Here is a 23,100-nt window from a genome sequence, read left to right on the forward strand (position 1 = left end):
ATTGAGGGTATTGGGGAAGCCTAATGGTTAAAGCGTCCGCTCATCATGCTTAAGACCTGGGTTTGATTCCCCACATGGGCACAATGTGTGAAGCCCATTTCTTGAGTCCCCTTCTGTGATGTTGATGGAATATTGATAAAAGCAGCTTAGAATCATACTCACTCACTCATTTGCAATTATTCATTGTTACTATTATATCATATGTTGTGGGGACGGTAAAGTCACCAAGTGGTTATAATGTAGTGTTCACTTGTGACGCCAAAGATCTGGATTCAATCCCCCACATGGGTACAATATGGGAAACTGATTTCTTGTGTGACTTGTACTACAAGTTGTAGCTTGAATATTGCTAAAAGCATTGTAAAACCATACTCACCCACTCACTTTTAAGTTGCAACATAGTTGAAAAAGTCTGAATGCAGTCTTCGTTCATCATGTGCCTTACAGTAGTTACATGAATTAGCCTCTGCAGATTTTCTGAAAGCCAAATGGTTTACACTTTGAAGCCAACTCAGATTGATGTAAGCAGTGGTATAATAAAAGAGGCCAATGTCATGCACATGTTTGAAAATGATTAGTCATATAAGAATGTTTTGATCATGTTGAATGATGCATAGAACTGTATCATGAGAGTGGTGATAGTTTTGTGGATGCACAGCTTCTTTATTACAATGTATTTAAAGTTGTGATGTGGTCGAGGCTGCTAAATGTGACTGATATGATCAGGATATTTGCAGTTTCTAACAGATGAAGGCTGCGAGGGAGAATCCAGAAGACTTAGCATAAATATGTTGATAGACTAAAACATAAGCTTGATGACATTATCATACCCATGCTAACAAATGTGTGAATCACCCAAAAAGGTATTATGTATGTGAAACATGAACATTCATTCTTTTCATCTGATATCTTGCTCAGCATTTTGTTCATCACATTTTTGGCATTTTGTAACTTTTAGGGTGTTGGTCAGTACAGCAAAGCTATCAAAGGGGTAGAGGAAGACATTCAAAATGTTCTCAAGAAAGTTAATGAACTGGCAGGTAGGTGCCTTTGTGTATTTATTATTTCTCTAGATTGGAGTATAGGTCTGTTCCTATAACAGACCACTGAAGGTCCAGGTTAAAATTGGTCTTCAGCAACCCATGCTTGTCATAAGGGGCGACTTAACAGGATTAGTTGATAACTTAATTGTCTGGTCCATTATTTACAGACAACCATAATATGCTATGATATAGCTGGTATATTGCTGAATTCAGAGCTTAACAACAATCAACAAACCAACCATCTGAACTCTCATTCTTTTATCTACATATTAAGTTGGTAGAAATCTGAGACTAACAGGACCAATACACTTGGTGTAGTTGATTGCCAGATTGGTGTGTTAACCACCAACCAACCATCCAACCAAACAAACTCTACTTATAACCAGTCATATTTCTGTCATCAATAGTTTACCAGCCATGTCACCATGTCATCAGATTTCTGTATCATTATAGAAGAAAGTTGTTGTCAATGATTTCAAATTCTGTAAGAAATTCTGTAAGACACATAGCTTGTAAGCAATCAATTTATATTTTGATTTAGTAAATGTTAAGTAATATTCATATTAATCATGTTTGTAAATTTGTGTCCAGTTGTCCAGTAAACAGAATGTTTTGCAATTTCATTGTTAATCTAAGAATTCTTTAGTACCTAGCATATTAGACAAACTACATGATGCAGATCTTTGCTGTCAGTGTGACCTCTGACATCTTGTACATACCACACATTATACTTCAGGTATCAAGGAATCTGACACAGGCCTGGCTCCCCCTGCACTGTGGGATCTTGCTGCAGATAAACAGACATTGCAAAGTAAGTCATTAAGGCAAATTCGTGTCGGGGCTGTTAAAGATTACAATGAACAATTGCCATGGTAAGGAAGTCTTGTAGTTAAAGTGTTTTCTCACACACAACATTCCTGGGTTGGATTCCCCTTTTGGATACAGTGCTTGGAGCCCATATTTGGTCTTCCCTCCAGATATTGCAGGAATATCACTTTTGTCAGCAGCTAAAAGTAATGGTTCGATCTTGGGTTATGAAGCAGAGTTAGGACAATAATTGTGTATCAGAAGGAACTATTAGAAGACTCCATGGTTTGATAGATTAGCATTAAAAAAGTCTTTTCATTTTAAGATATTGTATGCAAATGGAGTTTATATCCAGATGTCAATGAAAGGGGGTAGACTATACATCAGTGTTTATTCCAGTGATGACCACCACAGTGGAAGCTGTCAAAACCGGCATCTGTCCAATCCGTCCAGTTGTCAAAACTGGTGTAAATTCTCAATCCCATCTTTGGCTTGTGCATTTATCATCAGCTGTATAATCTGACACATTATCTAAACCAGATTAATTCTTCAGTCCCAATGCATGCCAGTTCAGACAGGTTCCACTGTTCAGTGTCTTGATTGTGTTTATATGGTAAAGTGACATGGTTGTCAGCCTGTGGTCTGCAGAAATACAATTACATCAATTGCTAGAGTCACTAGAATCATTCATGTTTGTCTGAGGAATTCAGGCTGACATGATCAGAATGTGTTAGTTTCTAATAAGTGTCATTTTGTCCCCCTGGATCAGGTTTGTATCTCAGTCTGTTTGTGGGCTGAAGTGTAATGTTTGCATATTTAATTGTGTCCTACAAATGACAGATAATGAAGATGAAGCAAGTTCTATCTGATTGACAAGATGCTGTTGCACTATGTTGAACATAGCTCCTATAACTTACCAGAACCTTAGAAAAATAATAGCGCTAAGGGAGTTTTGTACCACATCAAACTATACTCCATTCAGTCAATATGAATAGTTTCAATACAGCATCATTATACACACTGAAAGGACAGAAATTAAGGGGTCTCAGTAATAAACCCAGTATTGTGGGTTGAAAGATCACTTCTGTCCAGACTTCCTGGATAACAGAGACATTCTTTATTGTTTTGATTGCAAGCATATTTCATGATTTATTCTATGACTGGTAATCCAGTCATCAACATGTTTGAAAAATCATTTAAACTTGGAGTCAATACAGTATTTACGCTGACACAACACATTCTGAGGAATTAGGCTCTGTGTCATGTTTATTCAGAACATGACGACCCTAGGGTAACCATTGTAACCTCTGGGTAGAAACATTGTAACCTCTGTGTTGAAACAGAATAAAGCAGTGAAAACCATCAAAATTGCTAATCACATAAACTACTATTAATTTTGTTATGTTGTATACTGAACAACAAAAGAGACACAATTTTGAAAAATAAATCTCTTAAAAGTAAGCATCATTGTTTGTCTTCATTTCAAAACCTTAACAAAAAGTTGAGTTTCTTTTGCTGTTCAGTATAGAAAGTGCAGTGCCTCTCACAGGGCAAGGCCCCGTTTTACTGATACATTATTTTTTCAGGTGAGCAGCCACTACAAGTAGCCAGGTGTACAAAGATCATCAATGCAGACTCTGATGACCCCAAATATATCATCAATGTGAAACAGTTTGCCAAATTTGTCGTGGATCTTGGAGATCAGGTGGCACCCACAGATATTGAAGAAGGCATGAGAGTTGGGTAAGTGGAGCATGTGGAATACAGGTATTTTGCTTTCAGAATGCTGTGAGAAAATCTTTTTGAGTGCTGCAATGAGAATGAACGAGGTATTGACTTTTGTCAAAACTATTAGTAGTTTATCCATAAATTTTAGTTGTCAGACCAAGATAATATTACATCTGTATTGTATCAAAGACGCAATCGTCTAAGGCATCCAACATTGCCATGAAGAGTTGCTTCCCTTGTGCATGCCAGAATCCTATGAAATTGTATGCAATTCTGGTTCTTCTCGTTATGTGTCTAACTTTGTCAGAACCACACCCTTGCTCACTATTCTCAGCAAAGTGGGGTAACCATCAGGTCCCTACATACTCTCATTAAGCTGACATGCTGTGGTACAAGGGACTGCTGTGTGAACCAAACTGGTACCACAGGAGTTCAAATTGTTCTTTAAAAGCCACTTGCCACAGGGCAAGTGACTTTATGAAAGTTACTTGTCCTGACTAATTTTCCACTTGTCTTGATTTTTATAACATTATTGTGACAGCATAATTATGAAAGAATGCATCAACATGATATTTGATGTCAATGTTTTGTGGACTATTTATTGAGAAGTGAAACAGCAAAGAAAGATAACTCTACTTTATTTCTTTATCATTATGAAATTTAATAGCTTTTGAGCAGACTTAAAATGAAATTCAAATTTATTTGCCATTTGAAACCGTAAGCTGAAATTATCAAGTAGCCCATGGACAAGTAAGATACCAATATTTGATTGCCCAAAGTGAAAACTGACTTGTACCAGGCGTCTGGCTATGGGATTGTTTAACCCCTGTACCAACATATTCTGCAAAATGCTATTCATAGTACTGTCAATTTAGGACTGTTTCTTATTATACCTAATGTCAGAATGCATGTTGTGGATTCAGAGTTGACCGCAACAAGTACCAGATCCACATTCCACTTCCCCCGAAGATTGATCCCACTGTCACCATGATGCAGGTATGTCTTATCTCATTAGCACTTCTTAGTTTGTATTGATTGATCACATTTATTTGCTCTTACCAGTTAAACCCACTGAAATAGAAATAAATTACTTGCACATTCATTACTGTGATGTAATTTTGACAAATCACCTTACTTAAACCCATTTTTTTCATTCTGATGACTTGTAGAGACTTTCATAAAACTGGAAGTCTTCCATTCATTGTTCTGCAGTTTTTTCTTTGAAACAATTGGGGTAAACTGATATGAACATTTGGAATTGCTACAGTTACTATCTGTTACTCAAGAATTGATGTAGCAAGTCCTAAGAGACTTGTGAAGATCTGGGTTAGAATTGATTTTCAGTAACCCATGCTTGTCATAAGAGGTTACTAATGGGATTAGGTGGTCAGGCTCTCTGACATGGTTGACAGGTCATCGCATCCCAGTTATGTAGATTGATGCTTTTTCTGTTGAACTGGATTGTCTGGTCCAGACTTGATTTCACTCACTCACCTGCTCACCATATTAAATTGCCATTAATCTATTTTTGTTCAAGACAGATACCAATAACATATAGCTTCTTGTATTGGTAGTTTTCTGGAATGTTTTCGTTCACATGACTTAATTCTGTTCCAGGTTGAAGAAAAACCTGATGTGACATACAGCGATGTAGGTGGTTGTAAAGAGCAAATTGAGAAACTCAGAGAAGTCGTGGAGACACCTCTTTTACATGTCAGTATTATCTCAGTTTCTCCAGATTTCTTGATTTTTAGATACTTAATAAAACTTTATATTGCTGCCTGCACTGAGCACTAGCAACTACTACCATGTTGTTGGAGTATTGTTGAGTGTAACATTGAACAACAAAAACATGATACTGAGAAGAGATGATGTTTGCAAGGGAGATGACTCAAATTGTCATGCTATATATTAAGCTCTTCGTGTGTCAAGGTCAAGATTTCTGGGATGATTTTGGAATAGTAGTAGTTGCCATACTTATGATGTTCCAAAAAGAGATTGATTGAAGAACTTTGCTACCTGGTATTTGAGCATGTGAAATCTTCTGTGATTAACAGGAAGCTAGGCAGTACTGTATTGAGTGATTTTTATGCTGGAACCAGGGTCCTATTTACACTTGTTTATCTTGACTGTCAGCACTTCTCTGAAATGTACTAGGACATCTTTAGGCCTAATTAGAGGTACAAAATTAGGCACTCATTCATTCCAGAATACTCTATTGGAGTATTAAGAACATTGCCGTGTATTCTGACCTATGTGAACTAGTTGTATGTCTGTGTACCACTGGTAGGGAACTTGGTTACAGTGAGAGTAGAGTCTTTGTGATTTTTGCAACAGACTTTGCGATATGTCACAGTCTTTGTGATTTTAGTATCAGATCAGAGGGTCCGTCGTTCGAATCCCATCACGGGACTCAGAAATTTTGTGGCCGCTACATTTAGTTCCCGAGTCCCGTGATGGGATTCGAACGACGGACCCTCTGATCCGAAGTCAGACGCATTGTCCACATGACCAAAGAGGTTAACCCCGTCAGCAAGCTGACAAGGTAAGGATGTCATCTGTGGGATGACCCCACGCCCTGCTACATCAGCAAGGGAAGGGTTTGATTTAAAATTTACTAGCAGTAGGTCCAAAACCAATTCATTGACAATTTGGATGAATCATACCCCATCATGTATATATTGGGATTGTAAATTATCTGTGACAATGAATGAATTGTCCGTTGCGTCAGTTTTGTATTCACAAAGTTTCTGTGACATTTGACCAATTCATGGAAATTGATACAGATGGTTATTTTCGCAGGAAAAACAGGACATGCTTAATAATGAAAGAGGATAAATCCACACATGAACACTTTGTGTTATTTTTACATTTTTTCATGTGATCATTTATCACAATATCACGATTATTTGTCAAAGACTGTGACATATAGCAAAGTTTCTGTTTCAAAAATCATGAAGACTCCACTCCCACTGTAACCAAGTTCCTTACCATTGTGTACACATCAGGGTTGTGGATGGCCCTCTCATCTAAGAACCCATGAAGATTCAGGTGAAATCTGATCTTCAGACATTAACCCATACTTGTTGTAAGAGGTGACTGACCGAATCAGGTGATCAGACTAGCTGACTTGAATAGTAGCCGACTACATGTCATCATATCCCAACTGCATAGATCGATTGTCCTGGTGTTGATTACTTGACTGTCTGGTTCAGACTCCACTATTTACAGACTGTCACCGTATAAGTTGAATATTGCTGAGTATCATGAGTATGGCGTAAAACTGAACTCAATCCCTCTCTCAAATAAGAAGCCACAATTTGCAGAGTTGTGTCCCTTGGACAAAGTTGAAACCTGTGATTGTGGCTTTGAATCCTGACTTACTCTGATGTTGTTTCTCACTTTGTCAGATCTGCATCATATACCATATTATAACTGGAATGTTGTGAAAAGCTGTGTATTAAACCAAATTCGCTCCCTGGCAATAATGAACTCATTGTGACCTCAATTTCTATTTCTTTGTGACAGTAGTACACTATAAGCATTTCAACTAAAATATACAGCATATGGTTTTGATAAAATATTTGAATAATGGTTTGCTATCTTCATCAGTTGTTTAAAAGCTTGTTTGCCATAAACATAAATACTGAATGTTGCCATATGAGAAAATAAAACCACTCTCATCATGCTCGTCCAGATAACCAAATCTCACAGGCATGCATAATTCAGAAGAATCCAACTTGATGTGTAACCTTTCTCCCTAAGCATGTTTTTTTTATTCAAAATACATCCTTTTGAAACGAACATATAACCATGCAAATCAATCATGTGTTAAGGAATGTGTCCTTTTTAGTCAGTTTTGCTCATAAATCATCAACCTGGTTCCAGCCTGAAAGGTTTGTCAACCTTGGCATTGAACCCCCCAAGGGAGTGTTGTTGTTTGGGCCACCAGGAACAGGGAAGACCTTGTGCGCCCGAGCTGTCGCTAACAGAACAGATGCCTGCTTTATCCGAGTCATAGGATCAGAACTTGTACAGAAATACGTCGGAGAGGTATGTCATCAATTTCATGATTTTGTGTTCACTCGTCTCCCACATGACCTGTGTTCAATCACCATATGGATACAATGAGTGAAGCCCATTTCTGGTGTCCCCTACCATGATATTGCAGTAATTGCTGAAATATTGTTAAAAAAGAAACATAAAAACATAACATGTAAACTGCTCGGTTATAGTATATTTGTAATATGATGCATTTCTTGTAGATCACTGGATTGTCTGGTCTGTCTGGATCATGTAGAAACCACCATCATATAGCTTGAATATTGCAGTGAGTGTCGTGTAAGAAAAACCAAACAAACAAACTGATATTGTTTCCAGTATTTTCCAGTGTGACTTGATTAGATTTTGTATGTTTTTCTATACAGAGACCGAACTGCCATGTATTTAGCCATGGTGTATCAGTGAATGTTAAGACCATCAAACAATTCCACTTTAACAAAACACTTTTGCCCATGTAAGTTTGTTTGTTTTTCAGGGTGCTAGGATGGTCAGGGAGCTGTTTGAAATGGCCAGGTCAAAGAAAGCTTGTATTGTCTTCTTTGATGAGATCGATGCTATTGGAGGTGAGTTTGAAAATGTCTTTCAAATCAGTAATGTTTGGAATGAACTTGAATCTGTTGAGTAAGATTGATATAGCACTTGTTCAATTTTGTGTATATGATGTGTTTTAATGTTTCTGCATCTGTCTTCAGGTGCCAGGTTCGATGATGGTGCAGGGGGAGACAATGAGGTTCAGAGGACGATGTTAGAACTCATCAACCAACTAGATGGTTTCGACCCCCGAGGAAATATCAAGGTTCTCATGGCTACAAATAGACCAGATACCTTAGACCCGGCATTGATGAGACCAGGGCGTCTTGACCGGAAGATTGAATTTGGTCTACCAGACTTAGAGGTGTGTGCTTTGACTACATGATTCTTAAGTGCCTATATATATGTGCGACAGTATGGCCTCAATTTTTCATGTTATTTCCCGTTGAATTTAGTGTTGTGATATTGATATTATTTGGGACTGAAATTACCATGATTATTTGACCAAATTGTACATGACAGTCTTTTGACTGATGTTAATGGTCACAGACTAGGCTGCAACTAGTAGGTTGTTTTATTGTAATATGAACCGTGATTATCAGTTCTCTGTCTGAAATGTTTTTCTTCTCTAGCTCAGGCTAAATCACCTTATCGTATATATGTTGGCTGTGAGTCTGACACATCCCTGTCTGATCTGTTTCAGGGAAGGTCTCATATATTCAAGATTCATGCCAGGTCTATGAGTGTGGAGAAGGACATCAGATATGAGCTCCTTGCCCGACTTTGCCCCAACAGCACAGGTTTGTTGTGATACTTGGCCAACATCACCTCAATTATAAGTAATCATGTTAGATTATGCTGGACTGGTGGTTGGATGGATGTGCATTAGTGTCAAACAAAAGAGTTAAAAACAGTGAAATAGTGTAGTGTTTATAAAGACATCATATTTGATGATCAACTTAGTTTTGGGCCTGTGAAGATTAGAATTGGTCTGCAGTAATGTTGTTGGAAAAGGGCGAGCAGCATGACTGGATAGTCAGGCTTGCTGATTTGGTTGACACGTCATCATATCGTACAGCATAGACAGATCTGCATAATGTGGATTGTCTGATCCATACTTGATTATTTACTGACTACCACAATATAGTTGGAATATTGTTGAGTGTAACATAACTAAACTCACTCATTCACTGAAGGTCTTGGTTTTAGTAAATACTGAGTTATTGTATATATTTTTTTATGCAGTTTTCAGCAATATCGAACCCAAGCCTTCTGTGTGACAAGCCATTAGGCCACCCCACCACACATATTCTACCAGAATTCAGACAAGTTGTGCTTATACAACAGCATTCAGCAAGTACATGCTTCTCCTGTAGAGATCTGGGGTAGAATAAGTTTTCAGCAACCCATGCCATGAATGGCAATTATGCTTTTCACAGGAGGCGACTAATCGGATCAGGTAGTCAGGTTCACTGACTTGTATGACACACGTCATCGGTTCCCAGTTGTGCAGATTTATGCTCATGCTGTTAATCCCTAGATTGTCTGGTCCAGACTCGATTATTTACAGACTGCCACCATAGAGCTGGAATATTGCTGAGCGTGGAGTATAGTTAAAGTCACTCACTCACTCCATAAAAATCAACACCCCACCCACTCCCTCTGCACAACCCCACCCCTAAGCCATAAATTATTATCGGTCCCTAAATGATACAGGTGGCCATGTCCAGTAACTGGTTTGGAGGTTTGTCATTATGCCCAAACTCATCATGTTAACAAGTACCTTCCAACCTAGTCCAGAGACCTGTGAGGGTCCAGGGTAGAGTAGCCTTTAGCAACCCATGCTTGCCATAAAAGGTGACTATGATTGTCATAAGAGGGGACTAACAGGATTGGGTGGTCATCCTCGCTAACCTGACTTCCCAGGTGCACAGATTTGATTCTCATGCTGTTGATCACTGGATTGTCTGGGCCAGACTCATTTATTTGCAACTGCCATACAGCTGGAATATTGCTGAGTGTGGCATAAAACTACAGTCATTCACTCACTCACTCACCCACCCAAGTCCAGACTTCCTTAATTACAGACAGCAATGACACAGATAAAACATATTTACAGACTCTGATGTTAATTATGTAACCAAAATCATTACATTTTTGTAACATCAGTCTTGAGCCTTTTGAACTATGTCATATTATTTTTCTTATATGACATGTTTTGTGGAGGTTCTGGTCATTTCTGGTTGTATTATATTGTGATATTAAATCTTCAAGTCATTGTCAGATAAATGTTTTGTGCCTGCAAGTATCAAACACAGGACATATATTGCACAAGATTGCTAAGTGGTGACCATGGTGATGTGGGTTGTGTTTTGGTGAGTTGTTTTGTTTTGAAGCTGGAAACTTAGCTGTCACACATTTCCACTCCGGTTTCGAAGAAATAGAAATTCATGGTGTAAGATAAACATACACTTCATTATAAAATGTCCAGTATTTGGTCCTTAGCACATTTTGAGTACCATAAGAAAGTCTGGTATGTCTTGAGTTATCTGTCCATTATGACATATGAGTGTCACAGTGTTAAATATATGTCACATGTTTAACCATGTTTGCACCAAGAAGCAACCAGGCAGTGCTATGTGAGAACACAATGTAATATGACATATTGCTGACACCCTACTTAGAAAAGTCCTTGTCAAGTGTCCCATTACACATAACTTGTATTATCAAATGAAGTAGAAGCATCTTGTTATTTTCCCTGGTATGAGGCAAATCATTCTGTATTTTATCATAGAAACAGTGGACCTAGCATTTTAAAAAAGCAGTCATTACAGAGCTGTGACCATCAGTGGACTCAATTTGGAAGACTTCATGTAGCACTTAGTGACTTACCTTCAGCATGTTTTGTGTTAAGAATAGTTTATGAGTGTTAAATTAATTTGTGGAGGTTGCGGCTGGTGGGGGTGGGAGGGTGTATTTGGAGTGTATTGAACATGTTCATTAGTGATTGCCACATCACACAGTATTTCTGTATGTATTTCACTACATGTCAGTTGGACATATTTAGGTCATGATATTCAGTAATTATAGTTTGGCTCAGGCCAGAGTAAACTCTGGGAATAAACTGTCCTAGGTCAAACTATACACTGTGTATAAAGCAGCCTAGGCTAGACTATGCCCATCCTCGATATCTCCACTATACTCTGGATGCATCTACGGGTTGGCCCGATAATTTTATTACCTCCATTTGCTCTCTCCGCATTCTAACAGTAACCAGTCAGCAGAGTCACCGTTACAACCACTCTTGCCAGTTTCAACAAAGACAGAGGTGGCAGTTATGAAAGTTTGTTCGCAGTGCAATTCAGATTTGGGGGAAATCATACATACAAATTGACAGGTCCAAAACTTTAAAAACATATATACAAGAACTTCTTTTACCTCTCTCAATGGGCACCCGTGGCGAGCCACCTCCTCGTGGTGGGTGCTGGGTAACGCCAAGAGCTCGCCGACATCCCCGTAGTGGACCCGGGAGGATATTTGGTCCACCAACCCGTTTGCCGTGGGTTGCAGCCCTGTGTCGGCGGAGGAGGGGATCCTGGTGGTTGAGAGCAATAGGAGCTTGCAACCGTGTTCCTGTTGCTCAATACACCACTTCGGCCCTGACTTCGCCTAGACGGGTGGTCGAATAGGCCCGGTTCGACCAATCGGCTGGTCATGCCAAGCCCTGTGCATGGGGCATTATTATATTTATCAATGCACATATATCATTTGGAATCGTTGTAAATTTGGACTTGACTATATAATCTAAAACATTTTGAATTTGAAGTATGTTGTTCTGTAATTTGCCTAGAGTCCTATGCCAGAAGGCGGTGGCTCATGGGCCAATCTGGTAGAATTATTAATCTCTTAATTCTTCTGCTGGAGTATATCATCCGGGTATCCTTGGTGCTGCAAGCTGGAGGCCCGCTTGCTTTAGCATTGTCCTTGTGATACTCCATGGTGGGTGGGGAGCTCGGATGATGAATCATATGACACCAATCATGGCTTATGAAATACCCCCCAAAAAAACCAAACGTCCACTTGAAATTGATCCCGTTGATACTTCTCATAGACCGTCTCTATCGATTGAGTATTGGCCACGTTTCCTCGTTATTGAGACTCCGGACAAGACACCATTGAAGTTGAACCCTTTCGCAGTATCTAAGGGCATTCAAGGTATTGCTGGGGATGTCAAGAACATTAGACGCTTGCGTTCGGGTGCATTACTAATAGAGTGTGGCAAGAAACAGCAGACAACCAATCTGATGAACATTGAATCTTTTGTGGGCATTCCGGTCACGGTCTCTGCTCACAAGACCTTGAACACAAGTAAAGGTATCGTCAGAGATCGTGATCGGTTGTTTGCTGACATGTCCGAGCTTGATATAGCATGCGAAATGAAGGATCAAGGTGTGCTGTATGTGAAGCGCTTTTCCACCCGAAAAAACAATGAAACAATCCAAACAAATACCTATCTGTTTTCTTTTTCATTGCCAAATGCTCCCAAATCAGTAAAGGCGGGTTACTGCAATATCCAAGTTGAAACCTACATCCCCAACCCGCTCAGGTGTTTTAAATGTCAGAAATATGGACACGGTGTATCTACCTGCACATTGTCTGTTGTGTGTGCTCACTGTGGTGAGAAGACACACACAACAGAAGATTGTGACAGTGACTTAAAAAAATGCACTAACTGCTCTGGCGACCATTCATCTTCGTCAAAACAGTGTCCAATATGGAAAGAGCAAATGGCGATTAACAAAATAAAGTTCACCCAAAATATCTCTTTTTCTGAGGCAAAGAAACTGGTGAAGAGATCTGACCTTCTAGAAAGTTATGCTACAGTAGCAAAATCATCATCTGAATCCAACTCTAAAATAACAAAATCATCCACAGGATGCCAAACTACCTTGACTTGGGTCAGTTCCGACTCCCCACAGGTTTTATACCCTGCTATATCATCCCAGACTGAGGAATCACTTCCTACTACATCAAAGTCCTCTGATCATAAGTCATCTTCACAGTCACGCTCTGAGTCTCATTCAACAGCTGATAGACAACAAATTGTTAAAACTAAACCCAAACCTAAGTCTGATGCTTCAAAGCAACAAAGTGGCAGAGCTCCTAAGGGGTCACAAAATAAAATTCAATTGTTTAATAAATATGGGTCTCTTGAAGATATGGACGTTTCTGAAAACGTCCATTCTAGGGCACATAGCTTGTCGCCCTCCAAAAAAGTGCGGGGTAGATCCCCAAAAAATCCCCCCAAAAGATAGTTTATTCCAACAATATTGTACAATGGAACTGCAGAGGTTTGAGGACTAATTTACATGAATTACAGCTATTAGTCCAAGATTTCACACCTTCAGCGTTATGTCTCCAAGAGACATATTTAAAACAAACAGATGCATTTGACCTTCGCCATTTTAATGCATATCATTCTTTTTCACCTCCGGGTGATAAAGCCACTGGCGGGTCATCCGTTCTAGTCAGACAAAACGTTATTCAAAGCCCTGTATCACTTAATACTAATATGCAGGCTGTTGCTGTGAGAATTACTTTACATGTAGCGTTTACGCTATGCTCGCTGTATATTTCGCCGTCTTCGACGTTTGCCAAAACTGATCTGCAAGCTCTCTATGACCAACTCCCGAAGCCCTGTATTATAATGGGAGATTTAAATGGGCACAACCCTCTCTGGGGTAGTGTAAATATAAACGCTAAAGGTAAGTTGTTGGAGGACTTCTGTTCTGACAACGATTTATGTATTTATAATGATGGCTCCAATACGTATTTACACCCTGGGACAGGGACCTATTCTGCTCTTGACCTGTCACTCACAAATTCAGAACTACTTAATGAATTCGAATGGTCAGTCCATGATGACCTCTGTGGAAGTGACCATTTTCCTACTATATTAAAAGCTGTAACTCCATCCGATGTTCCTCCATCATCAAGACGGAATTTTAAAGAGGCTAACTGGACTTTATATGAAACACTGTGTGCTGAAAAGCTTAAACCTGAACGTTTTACTGACGTTCCTGATGCTATTAAATGTTTTTCTGATGAATTGAACTCCATAGCTGATGAGTGTATACCAAAGTCCTCTGCAGTTCCACACATAAGAAAACCATGGTTCAACGATGAATGCAAACAAGCTAGGAAGGCAAGGAAAAAAGCAGAACATTATTTCCGTCGCCATCCTATGGTGCATAATTTGAATAAATTTAAAATTTTAAATGCTAAAGCACGGCGTACTTTTAAACAGAACAAACGCCAATCTTGGCAAAATTATGTATCTAAAATAAATTCTCGGACACCCATGTCCAAGGTATGGAATATGGTCCAGAAAATTAAAGGTAAAGGTACTAAATCTACTGTCAATCATCTTAAACATGGAGATCAAGTACTTACCGATAAATCAGATATCGCAAATAAACTGGGTGAAACCCTTGCTAAACACTCTTCCTCTTCTAATTATTTACCTAAATTCCAGCAGTATCAAAAACAACAAGAAAAGAAAACTATTAATTTCCATTCTGATAATGGGGAAGATTATAATGAAACTTTTTCTATTCATGAACTCCATACTGCTCTTGATCAAGCTCATGATACTGCTACAGGAGCTGATAACATACATTATCAACTCCTGAAGCACTTACCAGAATCCTGCCTAGAAACTCTCCTAAATATTTTTGATGATATTTGGACATCGGGTAACTTTCCTTCATCATGGCGTGACGCCATAGTAGTACCCATACCTAAACCTGGACGTGATCATACCGATCCATCCAATTATCGTCCGATTTCGTTAACTAGCTGTGTTTGCAAGACCATGGAACGCATGATAAATAATCGACTTGTTTGGTACTTGGAAACAAATAACCTTATAACTGATATACAGTGTGGTTTCCGTAAAAACAGAAGTACTGTCGATCACTTAGTGCGACTGGAATCATTTGTTAAAAATGCACTGATTAATAATCAACATGCTGTGTCTATCTTTTTTGATCTTGAGAAGGCATATGACACAACCTGGAAATATGGTATTTTAAGAGATTTACATGACTTCGGCTTGCGAGGTCGTTTGCCTCAATTTATTGCCAACTTTTTAAATAACAGACAGTTTCAAGTTCGAGTGGGTTCTACCCTGTCTGATCATTACAATCAGGATCAGGGTGTTCCACAAGGCAGTATTCTGTCTGTCACACTTTTTAGCATCAAGATAAATAGTTTATCAAAAGTTTTAAACGATTCAATTGATGGATCGTTATTTGTGGATGATTTTAATATTTCTTGTCGTGGGAAAAATATGCATACCATTGAACGGCAACTGCAGCTTTGTTTAAACAAAATAAATAAATGGTGTCTTGAAAACGGCTTCAAATTTTCTAAATCGAAAACTAACTGCATACATTTTTGTCGTAGATATAAACCCCATAAAGATCCTGAACTGTCTCTAGATGGGACGCCCATTAAAGTTGTGAAGGAAGCCAAGTTCTTGGGTCTAATCTTTGATTCACATTTAACTTTTTTACCACATATTAAATCACTTAAAACTAAATGCCTGAAAGCACTTGACTTGTTGAAAGTTGTTTCAAATTCAAAATGGGGAGGGGATCAAGCTACCCTTCTCCATCTCTATCGATCACTAGTTCGTTCTAAACTTGATTATGGCTCAATCGTTTACGGGGGAGCCTGCAAAAGCAATCTTAAACTTCTTGATCCTGTCCATCATCAAGGTCTGAGACTTTGTCTTGGATCTTTTAGAACTTCACCTATTGACAGTCTCTATGTTGAGGCTGATGAACCTTCTCTTGAGCAGCGCTGTATAAAGTTAGCTTTACAATACATTACTAAATTATACTCTAATCATTCTAACCCTGCATATAACTGTGTTTTCAATCCCCTTTATGAGGATTTATACAACAAAAAGTCTTCTCTTGTCCCGCCTCTGGGACATAGAATTACACCTTTTCTTTCTGCTGCTGGGATTGAGCTGGAAAACATAGCTCCTTCCCGTCTTCTTTCTTCTCCTCCCTGGCAGTTGGTCAGGCCTCAAGTAGACCTAACATTGACCACATTTAAAAAATCAGAGACTAATGAATTACAATATAAGCAAAAATATAATCAATTAAAACATAAATATAGCAATTATAAATCCTTATTTACAGATGGGTCCAAGGATGGTGGCGCTGTGGCTTGTGCCACTGTCATTGGATCCAGAACAATATCTTCTCGATTACCAGTTAGTAGTTCTATTTTTACAGCTGAAGCTAACGCCATATTAACAGCTCTCAAATATATTCAAAGACACCCTAAACGTAAACAATATATAATCTATTCAGACTCTCTTTCTTGTCTCCAGGCGATTAAAAATTTATCACGTAAACATCCACTTTTAATTGACATTATTGAATTGTATAATAATCTTGCTACTGGCCAATACGACATCGTCTTCTGTTGGTTACCCAGCCATGTAGGCATTTCAGGGAACACAATGGCCGATCTTGCTGCCAAGGCAGCACTCAACAAATCTGTGACAGCGCTTCTTATTCCCTACAGTGATTACAAAGCCACCATTAGATCTTATATCCGTGATCTGATGCAAAAGAAGTGGGACACCCAAGTGGGTATAAATAAATTACATGAGATAAAACCTTACATTGGTTATACCCACTTGGGTTGTCAATCCAGATTTGAAGAGGTCATACTACGACGATGTCGTATTGGCCACACTAGATATACTCATGCATACCTGTTGAAAGGTGAGGATCCTCGATTTTGCATCCCTTGTGATGAGAGAGTCACGGTCAAGCATATTCTGCTTGACTGTGTTGAATTCTCCATCACAAGGGATAAATATTTTACAGTTAAAACAATGAAGGATCTTTTTACCAACGTTAATTCTCATTTTATTATAGGTTTTTTAAAAGAAATTGATTTTTTGGGTGAATTTTGAATAGTATGTTTCTGTAAATAGATGTATTTTAATGATTGGTAGTTTGAATTAGTAACTTGAATTGTTGGTGGCTGTACCCTCAAAGGGGGTTGAAGTATTGTAAAATTATTGTCCTCCTGAGAGGGTACGTAAGTCCACAAACATTCACAGTAAATTTAAGTCTGCCAGGTTTTTAATTGTAGTATTCATGTTGTTTTAATTTTGGCTAACCTTTCGTACAATCGCCAGCAGCTGAGGGGATGATGTAAATCCAACTAGGGTCCATGCAGGTAGCAAAGGTACTGTAAGTCCCCATGGTCCCTAGTGTGGTGATCTACCTTCAGTTGTTGGCGATCTATAGTCTGTTTTTATTATGTATTGTCTAAATAGTGCTATTAGTTTTAACTTTCCATACTAGTTTTACTTAAAACTGTGATATGCTAGTTGTTTTACTGTCCTCCGTTGACAGATTTTTCCATATGCATATATTTAATTTAAATGTTCTCGTCACGATATGGCTGAGATATTGCCGATGTGACGTTAAACATTAACTCACTCACTCACTCACCTCTCTCAATGAACCATGGGTTGTGTTGCCAAGTTTAATTGGTTACATAATTTTAAAAGCAAAAGTGAACTGTGATTGCTACACTCAACTACCCAGCATAGACACCTGATTGACTAGAAAGCCAGCCAAGGGAGGTAATAAATTCATTGGGCAGAGCTGTAGATGCATCCAGGGTATAGTAGAGATTCGTTGGAACGTATACCCTGAAAATACTGAGGATGGACTATGCCTGTCCAGGCCAGAATATACCACTCTTGCATAAGAAGGCTTTTACTGTTTAAAACAACCATGATAATTTTGATGTTGTTATCAGTGTCGAGCTTAGTACATGTGCACTTGCAGTGGTGAGGACTTCAGAACATTGTACATGTTATCACATTATGAACAGAAAAGTTAATTGAGAAATTTCTTTTCACAACTGTGTTTCATTGTTTTGGGAATATATTTAATTTTAATGTCTGAACAATACTGACAAGTGCAGTAGGGATCTTTGATATTTTCTTTTCATGACTGTGGTTAAAGTAATAAAAGTGTGTCAAAAAAATACCTGTGATGGTATTATCTTCAGAGCTGGGTGGGGGTTGGGAGTATAAATTGCCCTAGGTCATAATATACCTAAGGTATATTCTTGCCAAGGCTGCTTTAATCCCCAGTAGACTTTGTTTTAGGGTATTCTATGGCCTGCTTCACTGTATCAACAGCTTCACAAAATAGGGCTTTACTACTTCTCTGTCCGTGACGAACAAATTAACATATTCCCGTTCACATCTTCAGTAATGACTTTACAATGTACAGACAATAACGCAGAAAAAAGTTTGTCTCAGAATTCCTGCAGTTTCTTCAGGCACATTGATACTGTAGTTTACTGTTAGGCATGTGCAGCACGGAACATGAGAGACTGCTCATTATGTAGCCTTGCCTCGCTACCATGTGGATTTCTCCTTGCTTCAGTCACAAGGATGTAGAGAGGTCTCGAGTGTTGTTTTCCTGCATGTGTCTGATGAGATGTGGGTCTAACCACTCCACCCTCTCCGCTTCATAACAGGAAACCTCCTAGCTAAAACCTATATCTGTACATAAACAACCCAAACTATCTACAACAATAAATGCATTTGTACTGTTTGTGTAAAAAACAGGTTAGGGATTACACCCAGTGGATTTTTAATTGTCCTCAGCATGATTTTGTAGTTTCCAGTTTGTGTGATGTTACTACAGAATTTTAAGAAAGTTGGAAAATAAGATATTTAAAATAAACTAGTTTGATAATTTCAAAGGCTTTGGACATAGTGTGACAACTAGATATACTACTATATTATACATTGTATGCCTAATAGAAATGCAGAATACTATGACACCGTGGCTACTAGATCTACTGCAGTATGTTACAGATATGACATGGTAAGACTGTTAGATGTGCTGCAGTATCTACACATGGAATGACAGAGGATACTAAATGACCTTCTGTGTAATACCATTTTTATTAAATGAGTTAATGTTTGGTATCAAACAAGCGAAAGCAAGTTGGATACTAAATTTTTAACAAGTTTAATAGACATGACATGGTTTGGCTGCCAGATAAGCCACCAGTATCATTAATTACAAAAAATATTACTAAAATGATAGTTTTAATGGGTTTTTACTTGTCCTGAATACTTGAATTACTGACAAATTTTGAAGCAAATGTATTTGTGATATATACTCATTTGTCAGTTTTAATGATGTAGTTTAGTGTAATGTTAAAGAATTGTTGCTACTTATGAGACAAGCTGTTAAAGAGCTTCCAATAATGTCCTCCTGCAAACATATCTTTTCTTATTTCAGTAATAAGCAAGCCGATTCTCATTTCATGTGTATATTTAAGTAGAATAACATATCTGATTACCCATATCAAAATCCGAGAACTTTATTTGCCAGTGTCAGAATGTCCCCACTGCATACCAGGAACAAAATGTGGCTACAAGAGTTTTGTTATATTATCGGTCATATCTGTTGTGATAGCAAAACTTCCTGCTGCAGTATCTGTCTCAACATTTTATGTGTGTCTCACATGTAGAGTGTGTGTAATATACTACTGTATGATGCATGGTACTTACATCCTCGTCCGGCGCTGGAAACAGATGTAGCAGTTCCTTGTCACCAAGTCAACCTACTTATCACTGTGAACTTTATCATCATCTTGTATGTGTCATATCACACTGGTATTTGGAAGATTTTGTTAGAACAAGAGTATTCCAAAACATCTCTGGATGTTGGACTCTATGACACAGCATGATTATATGCACTGTGGTAGCATGTCTAAAGTTAAGACATCTTAAAGTAGTAGGCACTGATGTTAACGTGAAGCCAGTGTAATATTGATGGTGACCTCATGGGGCTGTACAAGGGGTTCGGCCTTACCTGAACAATTACGACGATTGCAACTGTTCGTACGTTTTATTTTTCTACATAATATCTGTCAAGCTGAAGCAGATTGTTTTTGCCATGTTCCAGCCTCATGATCCCATTTAGTTCAACTTTTTATCTTGGTATCCTCCCAAACCGCAAAATCTGCAATTAATGCATCACTAAGTTCAGAAAACAAGAAACGGGTGGAAATATCCCATTGCCCACCATCACAGTCCAGTGTCTTTTTCTGCCTTGCAAGCAAATTTGTATGTGACGCTGTACCAGTGTCCAGTTGACTTTCCAATGTTAATTATGTTTCTTATTAAAAAGAATATGAAAAAGAAACTTTGCTGGTATAGTGGAAAAAATTATCAGGACAAGTGAGTTTACATGTGCAACTGCATTCAAGTGCTTTAGGAATTTTAAAGTTATTTCCACCCCTATAAGAAACATTTTGTGTGTTTGAGATAAGCAGAAGTGCTCTAGTATCAAACGTAGATATTGAGGTGCATAAAAATGCAATTTGAAACTATTATCTCTTGTTAAAGTGACTCCCCCCATGATGTTTACTGACAGATCTTGTTTTGGAGACACTACCCACCCCAACTTTCAGATGATGTAATCAAAAGGACAAAACTTAATGTTTTCACTTATTCATGCATCATGCCAAGGGCTTAAACAAAAAACTGAATGGTCTCATAGTGTCAGTTCTCAGTATATTGTAAACAGTGCCATCTTGAATGTCTGAACAAAATGTTTTTGAAAGATTTTAATGGGGGTGTCCTTTGAAAACAGTCTCGTGTAAATATGTATCAAGCAATCCAAATGTTTGCATGGTGATTATGACGTGAAGTCATCCACACTATACTGAACATATTTTATATCATATATCTAAGCACATGCCATCATCCAGGAGGTACCTAATGACCGACTGTTTTTCACTTTCTGCAATGTCTAAAGAAATATTACACCCCAATGTGTTGTGATGGCAAACATCTCGTTAACCACATGAAGCACAAATGTGAAATTCTGACTTTGTCTTCGATAATGATTTCTTCAAAATAAAATGCAAGCTTTTTTAACATCGGACATTGAGAATATAGTGAGGCTGACCACCTTTGGGACACCCTGCGTAGGTTCCAATATGTTGAATGCATACATAATATTGAATTTGATATCATGGCTTAAGGTTCTGACGTCCAGTGTCTGGTGGTATGTCTAAATATTGTCAGTGACATAATTTCCATACTTCAGGGCCCTGATCCACAAAGCATTTGTAAAGATACAACATTTTTAAACCTATGGTAAACTACAGAGTTACAACATGTCATAACCTTGTAAACACTTTGTGGATCGGGACCCTGAGTCCTTTCACAAAGCAATCTTTACTAAGGTTAACCTTAACTCCCATTCTTTAACATTGCACTTAGGTTAACTTAGTGACTTATGATCACCTTAGTGCTTTGTGAAAAGAGGCCCTGATATTCACAATTTCATGACATGTCTGATATTCACTGAGACATGTTTTCATTGCAGGTGCTGAGATACGCAGTGTATGTACTGAAGCAGGGATGTTTGCAATCAGGGCACGAAGGAAGATGGCCACAGAGAAAGATTTCCTTGAGGCTGTCAACAAAGTCATCAAAGCTTATGCTAAGTTCAGCGCCACGCCAAGATACATGACGTACAACTAGGACAATCTCAAGATCAATTCAGTATCATCAGATTCATTAAGTAAAGACGATTTACCATTGTTGTCTTTTGAGATGTGTTAACTTCTTTGTGTCACAGCTGTGGAGTATAGTTCTTGTGAATGTGGCGTGAAGGGGATCTTCTGTCGCCCAATCAACATCTTTCCACATATTTATTGATCCTGGATTTCTAGACCACGAGGAACTTGTGAATGTGCTGGATATGTTCAACTTGGGATGTTTCCACTCTCAAATTCATGGCGATGACTGTTGGAGACTAGACTTCCTGATTAATAAACATTTCAGCACTTATTCTGTGTTTGTTGTAATTTTATCTGATAGTAATAGATTCTACAATCTGTTTGATTTCATTTGACACCGACATATTGCTCACATACACAAAATCTAATTAATGCCAAAAAACTTTGCACAGTCACATGAAATCGACAGACCAACTGTGATGATTTGTCTGATAATTTTTGTCACAGAAATAAAAATGTTGTTTAACAACCGATTTTGTTGCTATTTCTTATTAGGGGTGACCATTTGCTGGTAGAACAGGTAATCAACAAGAGTGTGCAGCTAAGTTTCAATTTCACACTTGCAGGTCGCACACGACCTATTCAACCAGCCCAAGTGGTCTTTCCCCTCTTTCCCTCCCTTCCCTAATGTCTTAAAAACGATTGTACCCGAATGATTCCAAATGCTATTTTCCGCACGATCTCTAGCAAGCGATGCACATGGAGTATGTCACAACTGTAAGCAGACAGTCCCTGAAAAAAGTGTTTTGGCAATATTCAAGGATGTCAGCTTGCAGAAATATTAGGTAAGGGTAACCATGTCAACAGTAACCCCGAAGCGTATTGCATTTGATTGGACGACCGCAAGTCGCCCAAAGGTTACATGATGCGACCGCCATCTAGGGTTTGTTAGAGTCAGTGCAGGAGTGATACTAATACAGTGACTAAGTTTACTTAAACTGGCATCCAGGCAATTGTTGGTGACAGCCATTCTTCCACTTATGCAGTTGATGACATATTCTGTGCGCATAACGAGTAAAGATTGAGGGTGGACTTTCTCATTTATTCCACTTACAACCCTCTTCCTGAGTAAATATGGCCAAAGTAGACTCTCCCCATACCCCCTACCTGGCAGAAGTGAGATCCTGGGTGAGGGACTAGTGGTTATAGCGTTCGCTTGTCATGCCAAAGAACCTGGTTTGAATCCCACGTTGATACAATGTGTGAAACCCATTTCTGGTGTCCCATACCATTAAATTGATGAAATATTGCCATTAGCAGCATA

At 38.5% G+C, this 23,100-nt stretch overlaps 1 protein-coding gene across 1 annotated transcript in view; it reads left to right on the forward strand.

The window, feature by feature from the left end:
* LOC137268646 (26S proteasome regulatory subunit 7) overlaps positions 1-22,107 on the forward strand; it is a 24,397-nt gene extending 2,290 nt beyond the window's left edge. Inside the window, exons 3-12 of the mRNA XM_067803221.1 lie at positions 959-1,040; positions 1,780-1,854; positions 3,437-3,593; positions 4,502-4,574; positions 5,196-5,291; positions 7,467-7,631; positions 8,116-8,203; positions 8,333-8,535; positions 8,875-8,971; positions 21,641-22,107. Coding sequence (XP_067659322.1) covers positions 959-1,040; positions 1,780-1,854; positions 3,437-3,593; positions 4,502-4,574; positions 5,196-5,291; positions 7,467-7,631; positions 8,116-8,203; positions 8,333-8,535; positions 8,875-8,971; positions 21,641-21,798 — 1,194 coding nt within the window. The 3' untranslated portion in view covers positions 21,799-22,107. The remainder of the gene's footprint in view (positions 1-958; positions 1,041-1,779; positions 1,855-3,436; positions 3,594-4,501; positions 4,575-5,195; positions 5,292-7,466; positions 7,632-8,115; positions 8,204-8,332; positions 8,536-8,874; positions 8,972-21,640) is intronic.
* The last annotated feature ends 993 nt before the right edge of the window (positions 22,108-23,100 follow it).

This window comes from Haliotis asinina, chromosome 16 (genome assembly GCF_037392515.1).
Source record: "Haliotis asinina isolate JCU_RB_2024 chromosome 16, JCU_Hal_asi_v2, whole genome shotgun sequence".
Classification (NCBI taxonomy): domain Eukaryota; kingdom Metazoa; phylum Mollusca; class Gastropoda; order Lepetellida; family Haliotidae; genus Haliotis; species Haliotis asinina.